Here is a 19315-nt window from a genome sequence, read left to right as displayed (position 1 = left end):
ATCGTTTTTAGATCCGGCATCCAGGTCTGCCCCTGGGACGGATTGAGGATTGGTTGCTAGGTTACTGCTAGCGCCGTAAGGATGAGAACAAGTTAGTGTGAAAAGTGAATAAACAACACAAAGGCGAGTTTTCTTCTACACACATCAAGATACATTGATTTTGTGTTTTGTTTTTTTTTTTTTTGTCGTACTTATTCGTCACTTCTTACACTTTTTTTCAGGAGTGCAATTGTTTTTTAATCGATATATTAGCCGCATAACTGGATACAGAGACGCCGATATGATTTTTCATAACTTCCTCCGTAACAGTTTTCTTCAGGGTATTTTAATTTGTAGTTTGTACAGTCCTGTAGAGGTCTGTTACACACACACATATATATATATACTTTTAATATACAGTCTATGATTACACATAATAAAGTCCGCTAGCAGAGCACTCGTGAACGCGCAGCGCCAAATCGAGACCGTTTTTCGCTCGTTCTCATTGCCCAAAGGCATGATGGGAGTGACACTACTGCGCAGTCTCTATGGGCCGCATAACGCGGAAGTAACCCGGAAGCCAGAAACTTTTTCGCTGTATGCGCCAGGCGAGAAACTCGTATTGAACTGAATGGGCGCCATTTTTAGATCCGGCATCCAGGTCTTATAATACATCCATGTAATACATCCATGGCGCCAAGGGAAGTCATGTTGGACCATGTGACCTCTCCTCTCGCTTGTCATTGGTGGAGCTTGTGTCCACGCCCACCACATCTCCTGCGTGTGTTTCCCGCGAACGGGACGCGCTTGGCTCACGCCGTGACGCTGTGTGGCTGGGTGTTAGGTGATGCTGCGACATCGTCGTTAGGTTTCTCTAACAAAATTCAAGGACAACAGCCTTTAAACTCGCACACATGGCGAAGCAAAGCTCCCTTTTCAATTTTTTCACCAAGTCTCCGCCGCCGGTCTCCAAGCCGAAGCCTGCTCCCTCTCCGGTCGAGGCAGACCTGCCGTCCTCCGTGCAGAAGTCCAACTCCTCTCCGAAAGAGCAAGCTAAACAGACACCACAACAACAACCGGCCAAAACAAGCAAAGTAAAGCCGAAAAGTGACTCCAAGTCTGCCAAAGGGGGATTAAAGAGACTATTTGGCGACAAGGCCCCGACAACCAAAGAAAGGTGAGTTAGCTGTGATTGTGCTGGCGCAGTGTAATTGCTGGAGCCACGTTTGGTACCGTTTTTCTCTTCCTGCTGAAGACCGTCTGCAAGGCCCCACAAAGACTTAACCTAGTTTCTACAAATGTAAACGAGGTAATGTAAAATGTAAAAACTAACGAAATCATCCGATGCATTTTGTGAATTAACTACGAAAGAGAGGAAAGAGTTGGTCGACTTTGAAAACCTACTGTTTCGTTTGCTTTGAGGTATTTATCTCATGTTTATTTCATGCACTTGATCCTGTCTGACATCTGAATAGTCCTAGGTGACTTGGTGCAAACTGTGCAGACTGTGCAGTGGTCGAATCAGTGCTAATCCATCAAATGTAACGACGTGGAGTACAGAGAATAAAAGGGACATTTATTAATGACTACTAATGTTATAGTTTACACGGTGTAGATTATCTTTAACTGACATCACACCATGTGCTTGTTTGGTGATGATTGTGGTGTTGGCCCAGTTTCATTATGGCAGCAACCCCACCCCCTTTCCCTACTCTTTCCTCAATAAAAATGTGTGTAGCTTGGCTCGGTCTCCGCCAGATGGCATATAACCTGTTGTGTTTCGAGACAGAACTAGAACTAAAATCAGAGAAAAATATTAAAAACCCCTATTACTAAAGCTTATTGGCACAGTAATACCTGTATTAAATGATACAATTTTGCATTAATAATGAGTATCATTTAAGAAAACATTGGAGTTGAAAATGCAACTGCATGTTTTAAATCAAGACATGAGCATGAGCTGTGCAAGTGGAAACTTCTCCTCACATAAACTCCCAAGAGTTTTAAGTCAAATATATAAGAGAACGTAGCTTGTTTACTTTCCAGCCTAGTTGTAGTTACTCTTTGAGCTATATAGTTTTGGTGAATACCAGATGCTTATATTGGTCTGGGTCAATAAATGATTTCATAAAATGTGTCTTTGTTTTTCTTATCTCCAGCAGCCCCACATGTTCATTCAGTGCTGGTGCCCTTGTGTGGGCAAAACTGGAGGGACACCCCTGGTGGCCGTGCATGGTCATGCCCCAGCCTCTGACTGGACAACAGATGAGAGGCCGTGGTCGAGACCAACGCATACATGTCCATTTCTTCGATGAACCTCCTACGAGGGGATGGGTCAGCACCAAATATATCCGAGAGTACCAAGGTTGGTAACAATTATTCCCATAACAAAAAAAAATAATAATAGGAATAGTATAAGAGTGACAGTATGTCCTCCAAGCTTACTTCATGGCTGTTTTTGAATGACGAGTTTGTACTCTGTTGTTTCAGGCTCTGACAGCAGTGATGCTAAAACCGGAGGGACGTTCTTCAGCGGCAAACCTGTAATCCGTCGTGCAATGGAGCTTGCTGATGCAGTCATGGTTGACAGCCCTGAAAAAAGACTAAAGATGCCAATCTGCACAGATCCATCAGATCAAGAAGATGATGATGATGATGATGAAGAAGAAGAAATGGAGGTGATGTTTATGTTTAGTTAATATGTAAATTAAAAAAGTCTGCATTTCAACTGAAAGTTGTTGTTACTAAAATGGTAACACATGTATCACTACTCATAGTAGTTGAGTGAGTGAGTAGAGTGAGTGTGTTTACATCTAATCAGGTCAACAATACAAGTTACATATTGTCATTACATCTCCTTATTTGTGCTTTGTCAGCTTGACAAATCGAGACTGACCGACGAAGAGGTCAGTGATGAGGATGACCAGAAAAATGAAGTGAAGTCATCCAAAGTCAGTCGCCGTTCATCCCGCGCTTCAACAGAAAAGAGCAACAAGGCCAAGCGGCGACGCATTATTGTAGCCTCAGACAGTGACGATTCAGATGAGGAATTCAAACCAGAACAGGCTGCGTCCAGCAGTGAGGATGAAGAGGAAGAAGGGACAGTGAGTAGTGAAGAGGAGAGCACACAAGAGTCAGAAGTAGAAAGCCCTGTCAAGCCTGCAAAGCGCAAACGCCCTGCAGAAAAGCCTGCTAATGCAAAAGCCAGAGTATCCACAACCCCGCCTGCTGCACCTAAACGAGCTCTAACAGCAGTTGCGGCCGACACAAAGTCTCGCTTGTCAGCCTTCTCTGCCCCTGACAGCTTCGAGAGCCAGGCAAATGGTTCAGGCGCAAGTGGAGGTGCAACAGTTTGGGACCATGAGAAGCTGGAGTGGTTGCAGGATGGCAGGAGAAAAGACGGCAAAAGGCGGCGACAGTCAGAGGATGACTACGATCCTACCACCCTGTACGTGCCTGACGACTTTCTAAACAGAAACACTCCTGGTATGCGCCGGTGGTGGCAGCTCAAGTCCCAGATGTTTGATACAGTGATCTTCTACAAGGTAGGGAAGTTTTATGAGCTCTACCACATGGATGCTGTGATTGGAGTCAACGAGATGGGACTGACTTTCATGAAGGGCACGTGGGCGCACTCGGGCTTTCCAGAGATCGGCTTTGCGCGTTTCTCAGATGTACTGGTCCAGAAAGGCTACAAGGTGGCTCGTGTGGAGCAGACAGAGACCCCAGAGATGATGGAAGCACGCTGTAAGACCATGGCTAAGCCCACAAAATTTGACCGTGTGGTGAGGAGAGAGGTGTGCCGCATCATCACACGTGGCACCCAAACGTACAGCGTGTTGGACGGCGCTCCTTCAGAGAGTCAGAGCAAGTTCCTGCTGAGTTTAAAGGAAAAGGCTGAAGAGGAAAGCTCCGGTTGCTGCCGCACCTATGGAGTCTGCTTTGTAGATACCTCTGTGGGTTACTTCCACATTGGTCAGTTCCCAGACGATCGCCACTGCTCACGCCTGCGCACCCTGATAGCACACTTTTCCCCCGCCGAGGTGCTCTTTGAAAGGGCGAACCCATCTGCTGAAACACGCAAAATCCTCAAGGCCTCTCTGTCCTCTGCTCTGCAAGAAGGACTTAATGCAGGGACACAGTTCTGGGACGCACAGAAGACTCTTAAAACCCTCTCAGAGGAAGACTACTTTAAAGATGCCACTGGCAAGGAGCAGGAGACCGGAAGCAGTCTTCCTCCTCTTCTGAAAAAGATGACCTCTGAAAGTGATTCACTGTGCCTTACTCCCAAGGAGGGCTACGAGCTGGCACTGTCAGCGCTGGGCGGAAGCATTTTCTACCTGAAGAAGTGTCTGGTAGACCAAGAGCTGCTCTCCATGGCCAACTTTGAAGAATATGTCCCTGTTGATGTTGAGATGGAGAAAGCTGCTGGACCTGCCAGTTTCTTTGCCCAGACTCGCCAGCGAATGGTCCTTGATGGAGTGACTCTGGCAAACTTGGAAATCTTTCAGAACGGGTCAGGAGGATCAGAGGGGACGCTGCTGGAGCGTTTGGACACATGCTCTACCCCGTTTGGCAAGAGGCTGCTGAAGCAGTGGCTCTGTGCTCCTCTGTGTAACCCCACATCCATCAGGGACAGACTGGATGCGGTGGAGGACCTGATGGGAGCTCAGGCCCAGGCTACTGAGGTGTCAGACCTGCTGAAGAAGCTTCCAGATTTGGAGCGTCTCCTGAGTAAAATCCACAGCATTGGCACTCCTCTAAAGGGCCAGGACCACCCTGATAGCAGAGCAGTTCTCTACGAGGAGGTCACCTACAGCAAACGCAAGATAGCAGACTTCCTCTCTGCACTGGAAGGTTTCAAGACTATGCAGGAGATCATTTCTGTCTTTGCTCCAGTTTTAGGCAAATTTGGATCCACGTTGCTCCGTCAAGTTGTCAGTCTGAAAAGCGATAAGGAGGGCCTCTTTCCCGACCTCTCTACTGAACTCAAGCGCTGGGAGACAGCTTTTGACCACCAAAAAGCCCGCACTACTGGTGTCATCACCCCAAAAGCTGGCTTTGACCCCGAGTACGACCAGGCTCTGACCGAGATCAAGAACTGCGAGCGAGAGCTGCAGGATTACCTGGACAGACAGAAGAAGAGACTCGGCTGTAAAAACATGGCTTACTGGGGAACCGGGAGAAACCGCTACCAGATGGAGGTGCCGGACAGCGTCTCAGAGAGGAATATTCCTGATGAGTATGAGGTGAAATCTACAAAGAAAGGCTGGAAGCGTTACGTGACTAAGGAGAGTGAACGGCTGTTCTCAGAGCTGCAAGGGTTCGAGGAGAAGAGAGACACTGCCCTGAAAGACTGCATGAGGAGGCTCTTCTACAACTTTGACAAGAACTACAGAGACTGGAAGACTGGTGTGGAGTGCATGGCAGTGCTTGGTAATTATTTTTCTTTTATTCTTGTTCATCAGCATTATTCTTTTTTTTACAGCATAGTGTAGTGTTTTTATTTTGCAATTGTTTCTGAGGGAAAATCACTTTTTTTAAGCTTCTGAAAACAAGCTGGAATCGCAGGTGTCTGCTCTGAATACATTTCCTGCAGATGCTACTGATACACCCACATAATGTGTATTTAAGATGATGTTGCACCAGTCTGAGTGTTCTTGGTTAAGTTGACACTAATTAGTTTGTTTTTCCACTCTTATGGAAATTGTTCACTCGTTTGCTCCTGATACAGTTTGCATAGTATATTACTGAGCTCTGGTGCAATAACATAATTTACTTATAATGTGTTTTTCTATAACTGGGCAATCTCTCAACCACAGCTTTAGATTTATTTATTTAATTAGTTTTAACAAAGCTGAGCTTTTTTTTTTTTAGTTTGTAATGATGACAGATTGACTGTTTAATTCCTCTTTACTTTTACAACCAGTTAATTGTCTTGTTTTTTGTTTTCTTATGTGTGTTTTTTTTTCTTCCACTCCAGATGTACTGCTGGCCTTGTCACGCTACAGTGAGGGTGGAGACGGACCAATGACCAGGCCGCAGGTGGTGCTCCCTGAGGGTGACGATCAGGTAGCACCCTTCGTTGACCTCGTTGGATCCCGCCACCCCTGTGTCACGAAGACCTTTTTTGGTGATGACTTCATTCCCAATGACATCTTCATTGGCTGCCCCGGTAGTGGTGAAACTGATGAGGATAAAGGTCGCGCCCTGTGTGTCCTTGTCACTGGACCGAACATGGGTGGAAAGTCCACTCTCATGAGACAGGTGGGTTATTTATTGATATTTTATTGTTTCCTCCCTGTGTACAAAAACTTAATAGGAGTAAGTGATGGACTGGAAATAATGATGTGGTCAGTGCAGGTCCATTTCAAGTTTGTTGGCCCATATTCTTATGCAACATTGCTCTTTCTGTACAGTGTGGGCTTGTGATCATCATTGCTCAGCTGGGTTGCTATGTTCCTGCCGAGAGCCTGCGCTTCACACCAGTTGACAGGGTCTTCACCCGGCTGGGAGCCTCAGATCGTATTATGGCTGGTAACATCCCACTCCTTTTAACAAAGATGTTATGTAATCATCTCAGCTTCCACCTCATGGGCTAAGCTTGTACCGTTGACTGTTGTCTTCTGCAGGAGAGAGCACCTTCTTTGTGGAGCTGAGCGAGACTTCCAGCATCCTGCACCATGCCACTAAACACTCACTCGTGCTCCTGGATGAATTAGGTAAATCTTCAGTGATTATTCCATCTTATTTATAATGCCAGCAAGCATCATAGGAAGTCTCCTCTGCACTGTCTTCCTCCTGTGGTGGTATGTTTGTGGAGCGTAACCACTGAGCTGTTTGCAGGAAGGGGCACAGCCACATATGACGGCACAGCGATTGCCAGTGCTGTTGTGAAGGAGCTTGCTGAGAAAATCTGCTGTCGCACCCTCTTCTCCACACATTACCACTCCCTGGTGGAGGACTACTCCAACAACCCTGCTGTGCGGTTGGGCCACATGGTGAGTGCAACAATGCAAAACAAGCAGGAGATGAAAAAAGCTGCGACTAAAATAATCATCCAGGGAAATACCTCCTGAATTGTATCTGCTTATTGCATCCAGTCTATTGTACTTTGTGAGTACTGAATGTAAATAATTTGAGGGGATTAAGTCATTTTGTGTACGTTAGTCGTTTGAATTGAATTTTGCTAATTTCACATGGATTATTTATGTGCACAAATGAATAATCCCATTGCTCTCATACAAATTATCGTGCCATGTCTGACCGTCCCTGTTTTGTTCTCTTCAGGCATGCATGGTGGAGAATGAATGTGAGGATCCAAGTCAAGAAACCATCACATTCCTCTACAAGTTCATCACTGGTGCTTGTCCAAAGAGTTACGGCTTCAACGCAGCTCGACTCGCCAGCCTGCCAGAGGAGGTCATCCAGTCAGGACACAGGAAGGCCAGAGAGTTTGAGAAGAGCACCATCAGCCTCAGACTGTTCAAGTATGTATTAGTTAATGTGTCCTGTTGCCCCTCATGTTACTGCAGTAACATCCAAAGCAAGGATTTCAACCTGGTGTCTGCAGCTAACACTACAGCCTTGGTTGTGATTCTCTCTCCCCTTCTCTCTTGCAGGAAACTCTGCCAGTTTGCTGAAGATGCTACACTGGACAACACACACTTTGCTTCACTTGTTCAAATGCTCAACAGCCTGTAGTCAGTAAAATATCATTTGTTCTTGCTGAATTTTTTTTTCTCGGCACTTGAAAAAACACTACTGTAATGATCTAATAAAGTTTATTCTTTAAAAAATGACAATGTTTCATCTAGGAAATTAAACCCTTTTAATTCACGCTAGCGCCTACATAACGGTTATTGAATACTTCACAATATATTAAGTCTAGATGTTATGATACATGCATACATTTCAGTCTGTATGAGAACCCACAATCACCAGTACACATGAATGGGGAGGGAGGGTGGGGGGACTGGGGGCAATGAAACCATATAGCGCTGTATATAGATACTTGTCTCAGCTTCAGTAGAGTAAAAGCCTTTTAAATTCTCCAGCAACATTGGCAAACGAGGGAAAGAACATCAAAATTAGCTGTGCTTTCATAAGACTTGCTTTTGTTCCCGACCCTTATCCAAGTAAAAAATGAAATCTGTCATATAAAAGAAATTCACTATCTTAACAGGCCAAGAAGCAGCATTTGTGCCTGTTCACTGATTCTAATGCAGGGCAAGATGTCTATAGATTATGTAATCTACTTGACTGATAACTCAATGACGGTTAGTCAATACACCAGAGGGCACAACCATCCAAATATCTTTGGATAATTTCTTAACAGATGCATAATACCCTGACCCCAACCAGTAATGTCTTTTATTTGATAAATAAAGAAAGAGCAGGCTGTATCTTAATTAAAAACAACAGATTTAAATTGTTATACAATTACAGCCTAAGGTAAAAAAAAAAAAATGCTCCTTTTGCCCGATAGCTTTCTTATGGTAAGTCGGATCTCACATGACAAACTGAAAATATGCATAGATTATGTAAAACAGATTGAAATACAACAGTTCAGCTCCTGTACAAAGAAACATTTTCGATGCTGTACAAGTCTTGTAAAAGCACATCAGCATCTATTTTTCTGTATTGCAAATGTAAATGAGTCAACATTGCTGGAGAAATTGTTTAGTGTTTTCCTCTCTTTTCTCTGATCTCTTTCACAGAAAGAAGTTAGATACTGCGACATGAGTATAATTACAGCAATTCTAGGGTATAATAACCAAAAAAATTAACACATTTAATAAAATAAAGACATTCAAGTACAGTAAGATTTTTGCATGAAAATACAAAACTACACAAAAAGCATTAAAATCAAATTTCAACAGTTGTCTTGAGGGGGTGAAAAAAAAAGCTGAAGTGCTAGGTCATCTTTCCCGTACATATCATACGAGCACGTCGGTTGCTCAGTGATGGAAGCATTGTTGTATTTGGGGCCTTTGCCTCCTTAAGAGAAAAGTTGTGCCTCTTCTGACTGAGCGTCTGTCCACGGTGGGGCTGTACATGACTGCAGTATCTCGTTCTTCCTCTCCTTAATAGCAGATGAGCCTGTGGCTTTTTTCTCCGTCTCTCGTCGGTTTCACTTACTTGACTGAAGCAACGCACCCACAAACCCTGAGTCAGCTGCTCTTCTGCTCTGTCCCACTGACGTCATCTTTTTTTGTCAAATAATTGAAGAAAAGAAAAAGCGAGGCATCCATAATCAGACCTTTTTTTTCTCTAAATGTCTCCTCTTAGCATATTCATCTCCAAGTCTTTTTTTTTTTTTTTTTTTTTTTTTTTAATAGTCGCTGTATATGCTCTGTCAAAGTGAATCTGTAATTTAGTTTGGATTTACTCCTCCACTGCACGACTTAAAGTGTCTTATGTCCATTACTGCTGAAGCACCTTGGATCTTGAGCTCAGTTGTGCTGCAGTGTATTGGACTCTATAGGAGGAGCCGAGTCATACAGTGTGTCTGTGTCGTGAGTCGGCTCTCCAGCTAACGTGCAAGGATTTGACAGCGTCCCTGCACCACAGTCACAGAAGAATCTGCAGGTGGAGAGGAAAGAGGAGAAATTATTACATTTAGTTAGAACGCCAGTAATGTACACAGAAGACAGTTGGCACAATATGTTGCACACATTAACTAAAAATGTATAGGGGCCTACTGATGTATTAAACGTAACTAGCAATCCTTTAGTGAATGTTTTTCTTGTTTTGCTAATATATGCACACATGGAGAGATGTGTGGAAGAATTACACTTTATGCAATTTAAAGTCTTTTGTTCCAACTCATTTGTAAACCTGTAAGACTTCTCATTAACATAATTTCACTAATGCTCAAACCTGCTCTTCTGACCGATGACTGTATGTAAAGATGGACGACATGACAGCTCCCCAAAAGGGGTGATGTCATGACTGTAAGCTGTGATTGACTTATAATTGGGTTGGATTGGTGTATTGGTGGGACCTCAATACCACAGCTCCACAACCTGATCACTACTGCGCAGGCTCCAAATAACTTCATCAGCACAAGATGGCAGCGCCCGTATATGGGATGTTTTGGCTTCATTTTTGCAGTGGGATAAAGTGGAGATACATCATCTGTCTTTAAATGCAGTCATTATTTCTGAGACTCATGATCATGCCCTCTCTAAACTCTGTTAGATCATCTCATCCATCAACAAGTGGAACCAGTAATGAAACATTTTCATGCAACTGTTTGTGTAGTGATGCATGTCAGAGGGTATTTTAGTCATTCAGGGTCACAGCATTCAGGGGGCGTTAATAAGGGTCAGTAAGACTGACCTATCGTGTCTGATGAACTCCACATCGTGTCCTTGGTGACACTTCTTGATGCAGTTCACGCAGATGGCGTTGCGGTCTGTTGTGTTACAGGTGTGACACCTGGGGGAATCCAAATTGTGTTTGTTAACAACCACAAACAGATGAACAGTTGAAGATATTCTAATCACTGCAAGTACAAACTTAAATTACCTGTAAAAATCGTGCATTGGGTAGCTGGTGTAACTTGAAATCTTGTACAGGCACTGACCTCTGCTCACAGCCTTTTCAATGGCATCTTGATTGTTCATTATTTTATTATCTGGAGGAGAAATAGCAGAAACTGGTCAACTACAGGGCATTAGGATCTGGCGTTTCAAAGTTTGTCAAGAAAAACAGTAAAAGTCTTTGTGACCTGTGAACATACCTTTCATCGTAACGTTGACACCAGATGCAAGAAACAATCCCCCAAAGCGATTGTTGAAGATCTGATTGCCCTCCAAGGTCGCTGTGGCATGATTGGTGATCTCAATACCTAGCAGGTAAAAAAAACATTCAGTTCATATTACATTGCTCTGTCCTATTAGTGAGAAAACTGTACCTCATTAAGAACTGTTTGTTTACATATTTGTAATGATGTTAAAAGGCAATAATAATTAGACTCAAACACCTCATCAAAATTTCAAATGATGGCAGATTACAGCTTGTGCAAGTGTGACCCACCTGCAGCGAAGCCATCAAATATCCTGTTTTTCCGCAGGACAGGGTGGCTGTTGGTACTGATCAGGACTCCAGCTTGGGCATTTCTGAAGATGTCATTTTCCTCTAACAATCCTGAAGACAGTAAAGAGACTGTCGATTACACAAACCACTGACATGAAAATTTAACTATAAAAAGTGCCTAACTGAAATAATCTGTAAGGATTATGTTGATCTATGTTGACTCTAAATAAACTGATTAGTTACCTCTTCCTCCATTGAATATACAGATCCCACCGTCTCTCCCGTCATGGATCTTATTCCTCCGCAGAGTGGGGTTGCTGTCTGTCTTGATCCACACTCCTGCCATAGCGTTGTCAAAGATCTCGTTGTCCTCGATAAAGCCTAGGCCTGGAAAAAAAAAACACATTCATGTTTCATCGTAATGGCAACAGGGAAGAGAACTGTTGTCACACTGGCAAGTTGATGAGCAATGACCGCAGTAAAGACTTCTTTGCTTCTCACCTGAGTTGTAAACCAAAATGCCTCCGTTCTGGCCTCCCCAGATCTTGTTCCGCCTGATCTTGGGATTGCTGCCAGTCCTGTCAAAAAAAAAAACAAAAAACAAAAAAGGACACACAAGGGACCGTTGATCCACTGCTTCACTTACACTACATGCATTTCCTCCCCTACCTACTCCTCTTAACATCAGGAAAAATGACTTCACTGGGACATTAATTTGTTAGTTAACATCCCCAGACAAAGTCTGTGTCATTGCTATTTTCCACACACCTGATTTGAACTCCGGAGTACATGTGGTTGTAGATATCGTTGTCCTCCAGCACACCATGGCCATTGTCATAGAAGTAGACCCCAACCTGTTTAAATGACAGTGAAATATATTGGCTCTCATTTATTCATGCTATAAAAATAATGCCAGTGTAACTACATCACATCAGATAACAGTATGCATCTCATGAAGGTTGTGCATGTGACTTATTTTTATTTCTGGTTTGTGACTTTACATTTATTTCTCATCATTAAACTTGTAACCATCCTGTAATCTTACCTGCTTCCCACTGTGTATCCTGTTCCTCCTCAGCACTGGCGTGCTGCCTGTTGTCACCCACACTCCTGCCAGCGTGTTGCTGTACACCTCATTCTCCTCTATGACGCCTTGTCCTTTTTCATGCTGCATGATATAAAACCACCATACATTACTGCTATGTTTCCAAAATTAGATCATATGAAAGATGAAGAAGTGAAAACAGACCGAGATGTGAGACTATGATTATAATTAAAAACCATTGCCGGTGTAACTTTATGGGTTTAATGGCAGCATTTATGATCTTTCTCAAACATTTACCACGTATATGCCGCCATGCTGGCCATCATGGATTTTGTTGTGTCTGACAATGGGGCAGCTGTTCGTCCTGATCTGGATTCCTGCCAGGGCGTTACCGTAGATGTCATTTCCTTCAATGAGGCCTCGGCCATCACCAAAAATGTAAACGCCACCTTGGTTGCCATTAAAAATGGCATTGCCCCTGTATTTAGACAAAACAACACATTTCAGGGCATGATACAACTGTGCATAGACCAGTGTCTGAATTGATACCTTTTAAATGATGCTTTCGATTAACATTTGAACTTTGACAGTCGGGCCACACTGACCTTATTGTGGGGTCACTGTTAGATGTGATCCACACCCCAGCAAAGTTATTTGCATAGATCTTGTTTTCGATGAACTGTCCGCGACCCTTTTCGTGCACGTAGATGCCCCCCGTCTGACCATGATGAATCTCGCAACGAACCACTGTTGGATTGGCGTACGCCTTCACCTCAAAGCCAGCTATACGGTTCCTATGGATGTTACAGCTCTCAAAGTAGCCCTGGGAATGGACAGAGAAATACAAAATGACTGTCCCATCAAAATACTGTTCAGTCCACGATTAAGAACCTCGTGTAAACAACCCTTTACACGTCCACAAGTACTACAACTCAGACACTGTATAATTATACATAAAGGAAGGTGTTTACACATTCCTATACACATGAGAGCATTATTCAACTGCAGTGTTGCAGTGACACCACAACTGATGGCAGTTCTTGAAAAATTTAATTTTTGTAAAATGTAATAGTGAAGAAAAATGACAACAACAGTCAGTGAACAGTCAACAAACACAACTAGGTTGTATCTTACCATGCCGTGGTCAAACGTAAAAACACCCACGTCTCTGCCGTGGTGGATGTGATTCCGTCTGATGATTGGATTTCCATGGTTTTTCACCCAGATCCCAGCCAGAGCGTTGTTTGAGATCTCATTGTCTTCATATATTCCCTGAACAAAGGACAGTGTTGAATAAGTTAAACTTTAAATATTTTCATGTCCACTTCTAAGTCATTTTTAAACAGGTTGTATTTATCATACTATTATTTCAATCTCATATGTCAGGGGCGTATAAGAATTGAGAAAGATGGGCCCTGCTGCTGTTGTTCAATTAGCTAATGTGAAGCTGAGACACCCAGCTGTGCAATAATACGGCTGCTGACACATGCCTTCACGTGTTGACATAAACCTTAAACAACATGGGTGAAAGATGTGTGTTACCTGTGCATGGTCCGTGATGTAAAGACCAACATTTTCACAGTCACTGATGTTACAGTGCTTGATTGTGGGACAAGCACCCTGGCCGCTGACGCAGACAGCAGACCCCACTGAAACAAGCAGGATAGAGATTTATTAGTACACTAATATCCACGTCAACATACAAAAAAATACATCTTCAGCACGAACATATCCAGCGGTTAGGTGAAGGATCATTACCTGTGCATGTGCTGCGGATGATGCAGTGGTCAATGATGGGGCTGCAGTTGACTGTTATCTCCAAGCAGTGGTGTGCATTGTGGTGTTGGGCGGATTTATCATCAGGATTGAACTGCAATGTACACAAAAAGTGTTAGCAACAGCTATAACTTCCCGAGCAAGTGAGCATATTAAACTTTGTGGCTCATCTCACCCTAATGGTCATGTATCCAACATAGGCATCTTCTGAGCCTTCCATGAATACAAACGTAGAGTCTCTGGTATTCTCAATGATGACTTTCTCTGCTACTTTTCCAGGAGCTAAGAAAAGATCAGAAAGGTCAAAATAAAGACAGAACTAAACAAACGCACAATCAAACAAAACAGTAACTGTGACTTCAGACACACATACCAGCCCCGATCATTGTGATAGGTGACTCGATGTAGATCCATTCATCGGTGTAAATACCAGAGTGGACGAATATCAGGCCGTCAAAGTGAGGCTCCTGACCTCCTCCGAGAGCATCCTCAATGGTGTCATAGTACTGAAGAAAACATCACAAGTCAGGTCAATGACAGCAGCATTAACATTGGGGGGGGGGGGGGGGGACTAAGAAAAGTACAGGGAACAGTTCACTTACAAACATGTTATCTCTCCCTTTGTATCTGGCAGGATTACTGTAGAAGTGTTCTGCAAAGCCTGGCTTAACATGTGCTCCTTTATACTGTAAAAAAAGACAAAAACACAAGTATTCACATGATTGTCCACATGCTTAAGAAATGAATAATTCATAATGACCAAAATTCAGAGTACAAAGACATTGCACTGACATTACATTTTGAGCAAGATGGTGGGGGGATGTCATCACTAGAAAAAATGTCTGAGACATTTTTCGTCCCGGGAAAACGATACCAAAGGTCAATATATCGCAGAGGAATACAATTTAAACACATAGTTCTCTTCTACGCCCTGCTTACTGAATGTCACCATTATGGCCTGTGGTGCTGCCCTTTCACATGACATTAGCTGTCTGTACACAGGAGGATTTAAAGTCACACAGATGGGAACAGCAAAGTCAGTGCCACTACATATATCTACCATAAAGGCCATAATAACCATGAAGAGTAGCGCTATGTTCCAGCAGCTGCCAGTGTCTAATCTGCTTCATGGTGAAATATAAAATCTTCTTTTATGATGGTAAAATATGTTTGTTAATGGAGAGAAAAAGCAAAAATATATCAAGCAAGACTTTTGTAAGATTAGCGGTGAATCAGTAAGTCCACAGGAGATTCCTTACCAGCTGCTGAAAACTTTCCTTCCACGGGTTTGGCTGCTCATACTCTTCTGGGTTTATCTGGTAGAACTTCCCTGCCTCAGGGTGCATCATGGGTCGCGTGTATTCAAAAACTTCCATGTACAGCCTCTTCCTGAAACATGAAGGCACAATAATGATTAGCACCATCCTCCTCTCATTTGTGGTGTCTTAGTCTCCAATACAGAAGCTCTTATCGACAGACTCAAGTCCAACATGTAGCTAAATTGGACTGTTACTGTAACTGCCCTCAAGACATTTGAAATACGTTCAAGTAAGAAACAAGAATATTTATGGATACAAAAGTTAAAGTTGCTGTCAAACCTTTCACTAAACACACACACAGCGGAAAAATAAATATCACAACATACTGATCAAGAGAAAATGTTCCCACCACCAACAATCTACTCCAACACGTCTCACCAGAGGATGGGGTCATTGGCCAGCTCACTGAAGCGTTTGCACACACATGCAGCACGGCACAAGTCCTGCTCCAACAAGTACGAGAAGATCTTTAGCACCACCTCGTCTGGAAGCTTCTCCTGCAAATACTGCTCTGCTGGAGCTGCTGGTAGGAAGATGACCACAGCATTAGATTAAATTATTTTGGACGGACAGAGTTTTAGGTGGGGCTAGACAGCAGTAGCCATTCAAGCGTAGTTATATGAAGATCATGTGAAATCTCTTCAGTCACAACAACAACAAATTTCTGCAAGACCACTTTTAAGTATTAAAAACATGTAACGACTATTGAAAGATTTGAGGCTTACAATGTATTAACAAGGGTATGAGTCCCACAGTGTTTATTCAATATTGATGTGAACACCCTCAAAGCTGAGTCTATGTGTGCAGGCTGCATGGACTACAGAGAGGCCAATACTTGTGTGGCAGTAATTGAGATCCAATCAGAGACCTCCAGAACTAGGACTTTGCTACTAGACCAGAAAATCCAATCACATTAAAAAAAAAAAAAAAAAAAAACGCTGATGTTTGTGTGAATTTCTGCATCTATGTTTAAAATAATGGAGGGAGACTGAACAAAAAGATGAATTCTGAGGAAAAATGTCAAATTGTCTTTATGGCAGTCATTTTTAAAACAAATTATGTGAGCACAGCACAAGGAAACATGACTAATATTTTGACCAAGTGCTTCAACACCACAAAGCCATGTATGTTAGCCAAATATCATGCAATGGCTGCTCAGGCTAGGACCACACAATGTAAGAAAGACTCCAAATGCCACAAATAACAGACCAATAATTTCCACTTGGTGAAACTCATGGTGCTGCTTCGTTTTTACAAAAGAGGTTTTTAAAGAGACAATCTCACGAGAGGTTCATAACATACATACAAACAGGGTCGATGCAATTCATAGATTTCTTATTGTGAAAATGAAAGTGAAACTTCACTTTACAATATGAAAAAAATGCATGTATTCAGCAACATTACACTTTGTATGAGTGCTAGCTAACATGAGAGACAAACTGTAAATTTTGCCCTGATAGTGCTGTTGTACTGAAGCAATTCCTCCATCACCCCCACAATTACCCCTCACGGCCTGTGGGAAACACAGATTTCAAGTCAAGTAATGTGCTCCTAATTACCTGGTAAATCTTGACACTTTCCTGAAACTCTGGGGCGCTTAGGTCGGTGTCCAAAGTTGTCTGTGGTTGAAGTGGAAGCACCCTGGGGATTTTTTTTAAAAAGACAGTGGAAAAATGTTAATTTGTGTTTATTTAAAGTAAAATCTTTGTCTTTTATGCGTTTCTTCAATCTTTTGAGGATGTCTGCTAAATGTACCTCCATGTTTGTCTTTGTCGGACACACTGTTCTCTTGGGTAGAGACTTTCTTCTAAGCTGGTAGGGACTATTCTGAGCTCCTGGACCGGATTCTTCTGCAACCATATCTGCAGGAACGTCCTCATCTAGAAATGGTGGAAAAGATAAAAATTGAATAATTACAATGCTCTTAATTAAATCAATACAAAATACTGTATGATATGCCACAGAAAAAAATTCAAGAGAAATGTGTTTCTGGTGTATTTCCTACAGCTTAATCATGATGTATCATTTCAAATGTGCTTATTAAGAATTTGAGTTATCTGGCAATAGTAGGCACCATGACTAAATAATACTCTACGCATTCACTTCTTGTACTGTACAAAGGCAAACGCCTAAGCAGTATTTATCACACAGGTCACAGGACAAAACCCAGAAAAAACAAAAGGTTTTGTTCATTACCTGCTCTGTATGCCACAGATTGATTACAGATCCTATCAAGAGAGGATTCAATCAACAGAAAAACAAAACAGCCATAACATCAACCCTGAGCTAAACCAGACATCTAATTGTAAGCCTATTCACCGTGGCATGATGAGTTGATAGCCACCCCAGATGGGAGATGCAAACTGTCTGCTTGTTGCTCTGGTTGCAAGGATAACTCTCCCCGGCTACTGAGCCAGTAACCACTACAAACACTGTCTATAAAACAGACTGGGCCAATTAGAGCAACTTCACTGCAGATGTAAACTGAAAAAATGTAAAGGTTCAACTGTTTTGTTTGACTGAAACAAACACACTTCATTCCACAGCAAATATACACTGTACTGAGTGAAAAGAGCTAAGATACTATCACCAGCCACACAACCATTTACTCCTTCAGTGCCACATTAAAAAGACAACTGAGCTATGCTGTAAACCTTTGGACAGAGAGAAATACGTATCATATTTAATCATGCATGAATAAATGAACAGAGACAGGGAGAAAAACTACATATCTATTACAATGTACTAATTAATATTTAGGATGAGCATGGCACTTCATTTTCTATTAGATCGTTTTGACAGCATTTTCAAGTTATTACTTTAGTATTTAATGTTTACAATCACTCTTACCAGAAACAACAAGTAAGAGTTAACCATGCCATTCATCTGATGCTGTGAGATCCAATATCACAACATGTCATTAGTCCACCTGACAACGTTTAACCAGGTTCAGCAATCAGCCTTTAATGTTAGTAAATTAACTGGTTCTCTAGCACCGGCTTTCAGCCATGGCAACTATGATTAGAGCATCTCTAGCTAATGTTTACTTTGAAAAAAAATGCAGTCGATATTCGTTTACATTACACCGTCTGTTGTCACACAGCGTAGCAGGAGAAAAAACTAAATATAATGTGCTTCAATTGTAACAGTGAAGTTATTACACTGACTACAAGCTTTGTACCCCTGCTTTGGCATTTTAACGTTGTAAAAGGTTACGAAGAGTGGGGCTTTTTTGGAAACCGCCAGGACGCAGATGGCTAGCCAAACATGCTAATAATAACAGCTAACTAGCACAAGCCGAGTCCAGTTAGCATGCTACGACAACTGGCACAACCACTTTGTGCATCCGTCTCTGCGTTTGTCACCCATAAGCCGACCAAACCAGTGTCTACAGCCTGTCAGCTACACCGCCAATGTAACGATAGCTGACACAAATCTAAAACCAGCAGCGATATGAGGCCAGACGAGCAAAAGAAAGGCCGACTCGGTGCAAAAATCAAGCAAAACAAAGCGCGGCCTGAATGCTAGGTACACAGACAAAAGCCTCGGTGTTTCCTGGCTGCACGGCGACCCTTGAGGACTGCTATTAGCTCCCCACTGTTTTATCCGAAAAACCAACGTTGCCCTAATGTGCGTGCTACATGTGACCATAAACAAAACGTAAATCCGTACAATCATAAAACCAGCAGCTCACCTCTAAAGCTAGCAGTTTGACAAGCCGTCCAGTAATGCTAACTAACGTTACCTCTTTCCTGGTGGTTCCTCTCCGGCTGCACCGGGCGCGGCCTCGGTACTCGCCTAGGTCTTCTGCTAACGTTACTTGCTCTGACGGAGTTCATTTGGGGTTGTTGTTAATCTTGAAGAAATGTCGAAGCCTTCACAGCAGAAGAGGCGACGCCAAGCATATCATCTATGTCTTTTTCTTGAGCATTGCACGATCTGCCATGTTTAGCCGCGGCTCCTGGAAAACGTATCGCGGTGTGTTATTCCCGTTCCCCTGCACTGGTGTTACGTCTAGCCCCGTTTCTACTGTAGCAGGAGGAGCCATAACAGACGAGCACAGTCCGTCAGGCCTCGGTCACATCACATGGGTGGATCTCTCGCAGTCACGTCGCTTTCGCCGTCCGCGGCGGTCGATTCAACGGTGACTTCA

General features: G+C 42.9%; 2 protein-coding genes across 5 annotated transcripts; one reads left to right on the top strand and one right to left on the bottom strand.

Annotated features, from left to right (window-relative positions):
- Positions 1-754: 754 nt before the first annotated feature.
- On the top strand, positions 755-7818 carry msh6 (mutS homolog 6 (E. coli)). Of its 2 annotated transcripts, none has more exons than XM_071480961.1 (10): positions 755-1156; positions 2142-2344; positions 2470-2657; positions 2856-5415; positions 5963-6246; positions 6399-6516; positions 6612-6701; positions 6826-6980; positions 7270-7469; positions 7602-7818. In XM_071480961.1, exons 1-10 carry the CDS (start codon positions 894-896, stop codon positions 7681-7683), a joined length of 4143 nt encoding a protein of 1380 aa, XP_071337062.1. In that variant the 5' UTR covers positions 755-893; the 3' UTR covers positions 7684-7818. The 2 variants fall into 2 exon arrangements, with proteins under 2 accessions (XP_071337062.1, XP_071337061.1); XM_071480960.1 differs by having other exon boundaries at positions 2139-2344.
- On the bottom strand, positions 7750-19203 carry fbxo11a (F-box protein 11a). 3 transcript variants are annotated; one of them, XM_071480963.1, is made up of 22 exons: positions 18908-19203; positions 16918-17042; positions 16722-16803; positions 15541-15685; positions 15103-15232; positions 14446-14529; positions 14217-14349; positions 14019-14125; positions 13826-13937; positions 13610-13716; positions 13202-13339; positions 12673-12890; positions 12365-12545; positions 12068-12190; positions 11791-11876; positions 11524-11600; positions 11266-11409; positions 11023-11133; positions 10727-10834; positions 10513-10621; positions 10324-10422; positions 7750-9564 (listed from the first exon to the last, which is right to left on the bottom strand). In XM_071480963.1, the coding sequence occupies exons 1-22, from the start codon at positions 18999-19001 to the stop codon at positions 9435-9437; spliced, it is 2643 nt and encodes an 880-aa protein (XP_071337064.1). In that variant the 5' UTR covers positions 19002-19203; the 3' UTR covers positions 7750-9434. The 3 variants fall into 3 exon arrangements, with proteins under 3 accessions (XP_071337064.1, XP_071337065.1, XP_071337066.1); XM_071480964.1 differs by having other exon boundaries at positions 15541-15682; positions 18908-19143; XM_071480965.1 differs by lacking the exon at positions 18908-19203 and adding an exon at positions 18013-18153.
- Between the last annotated feature and the right edge of the window lie 112 nt (positions 19204-19315).

The sequence above is a fragment of the Trachinotus anak genome, unplaced genomic scaffold, assembly GCF_046630095.1.
Source record: "Trachinotus anak isolate AG129_WGS33_773 ecotype Australia unplaced genomic scaffold, CSIRO_AGI_Tana_v1 ptg000007l, whole genome shotgun sequence".
Lineage (NCBI taxonomy): Eukaryota > Metazoa > Chordata > Actinopteri > Carangiformes > Carangidae > Trachinotus > Trachinotus anak.
The sequence above is the reverse complement of the archived record's forward strand: the minus strand, read 5'-3'. Positions and strand labels throughout refer to the sequence as shown.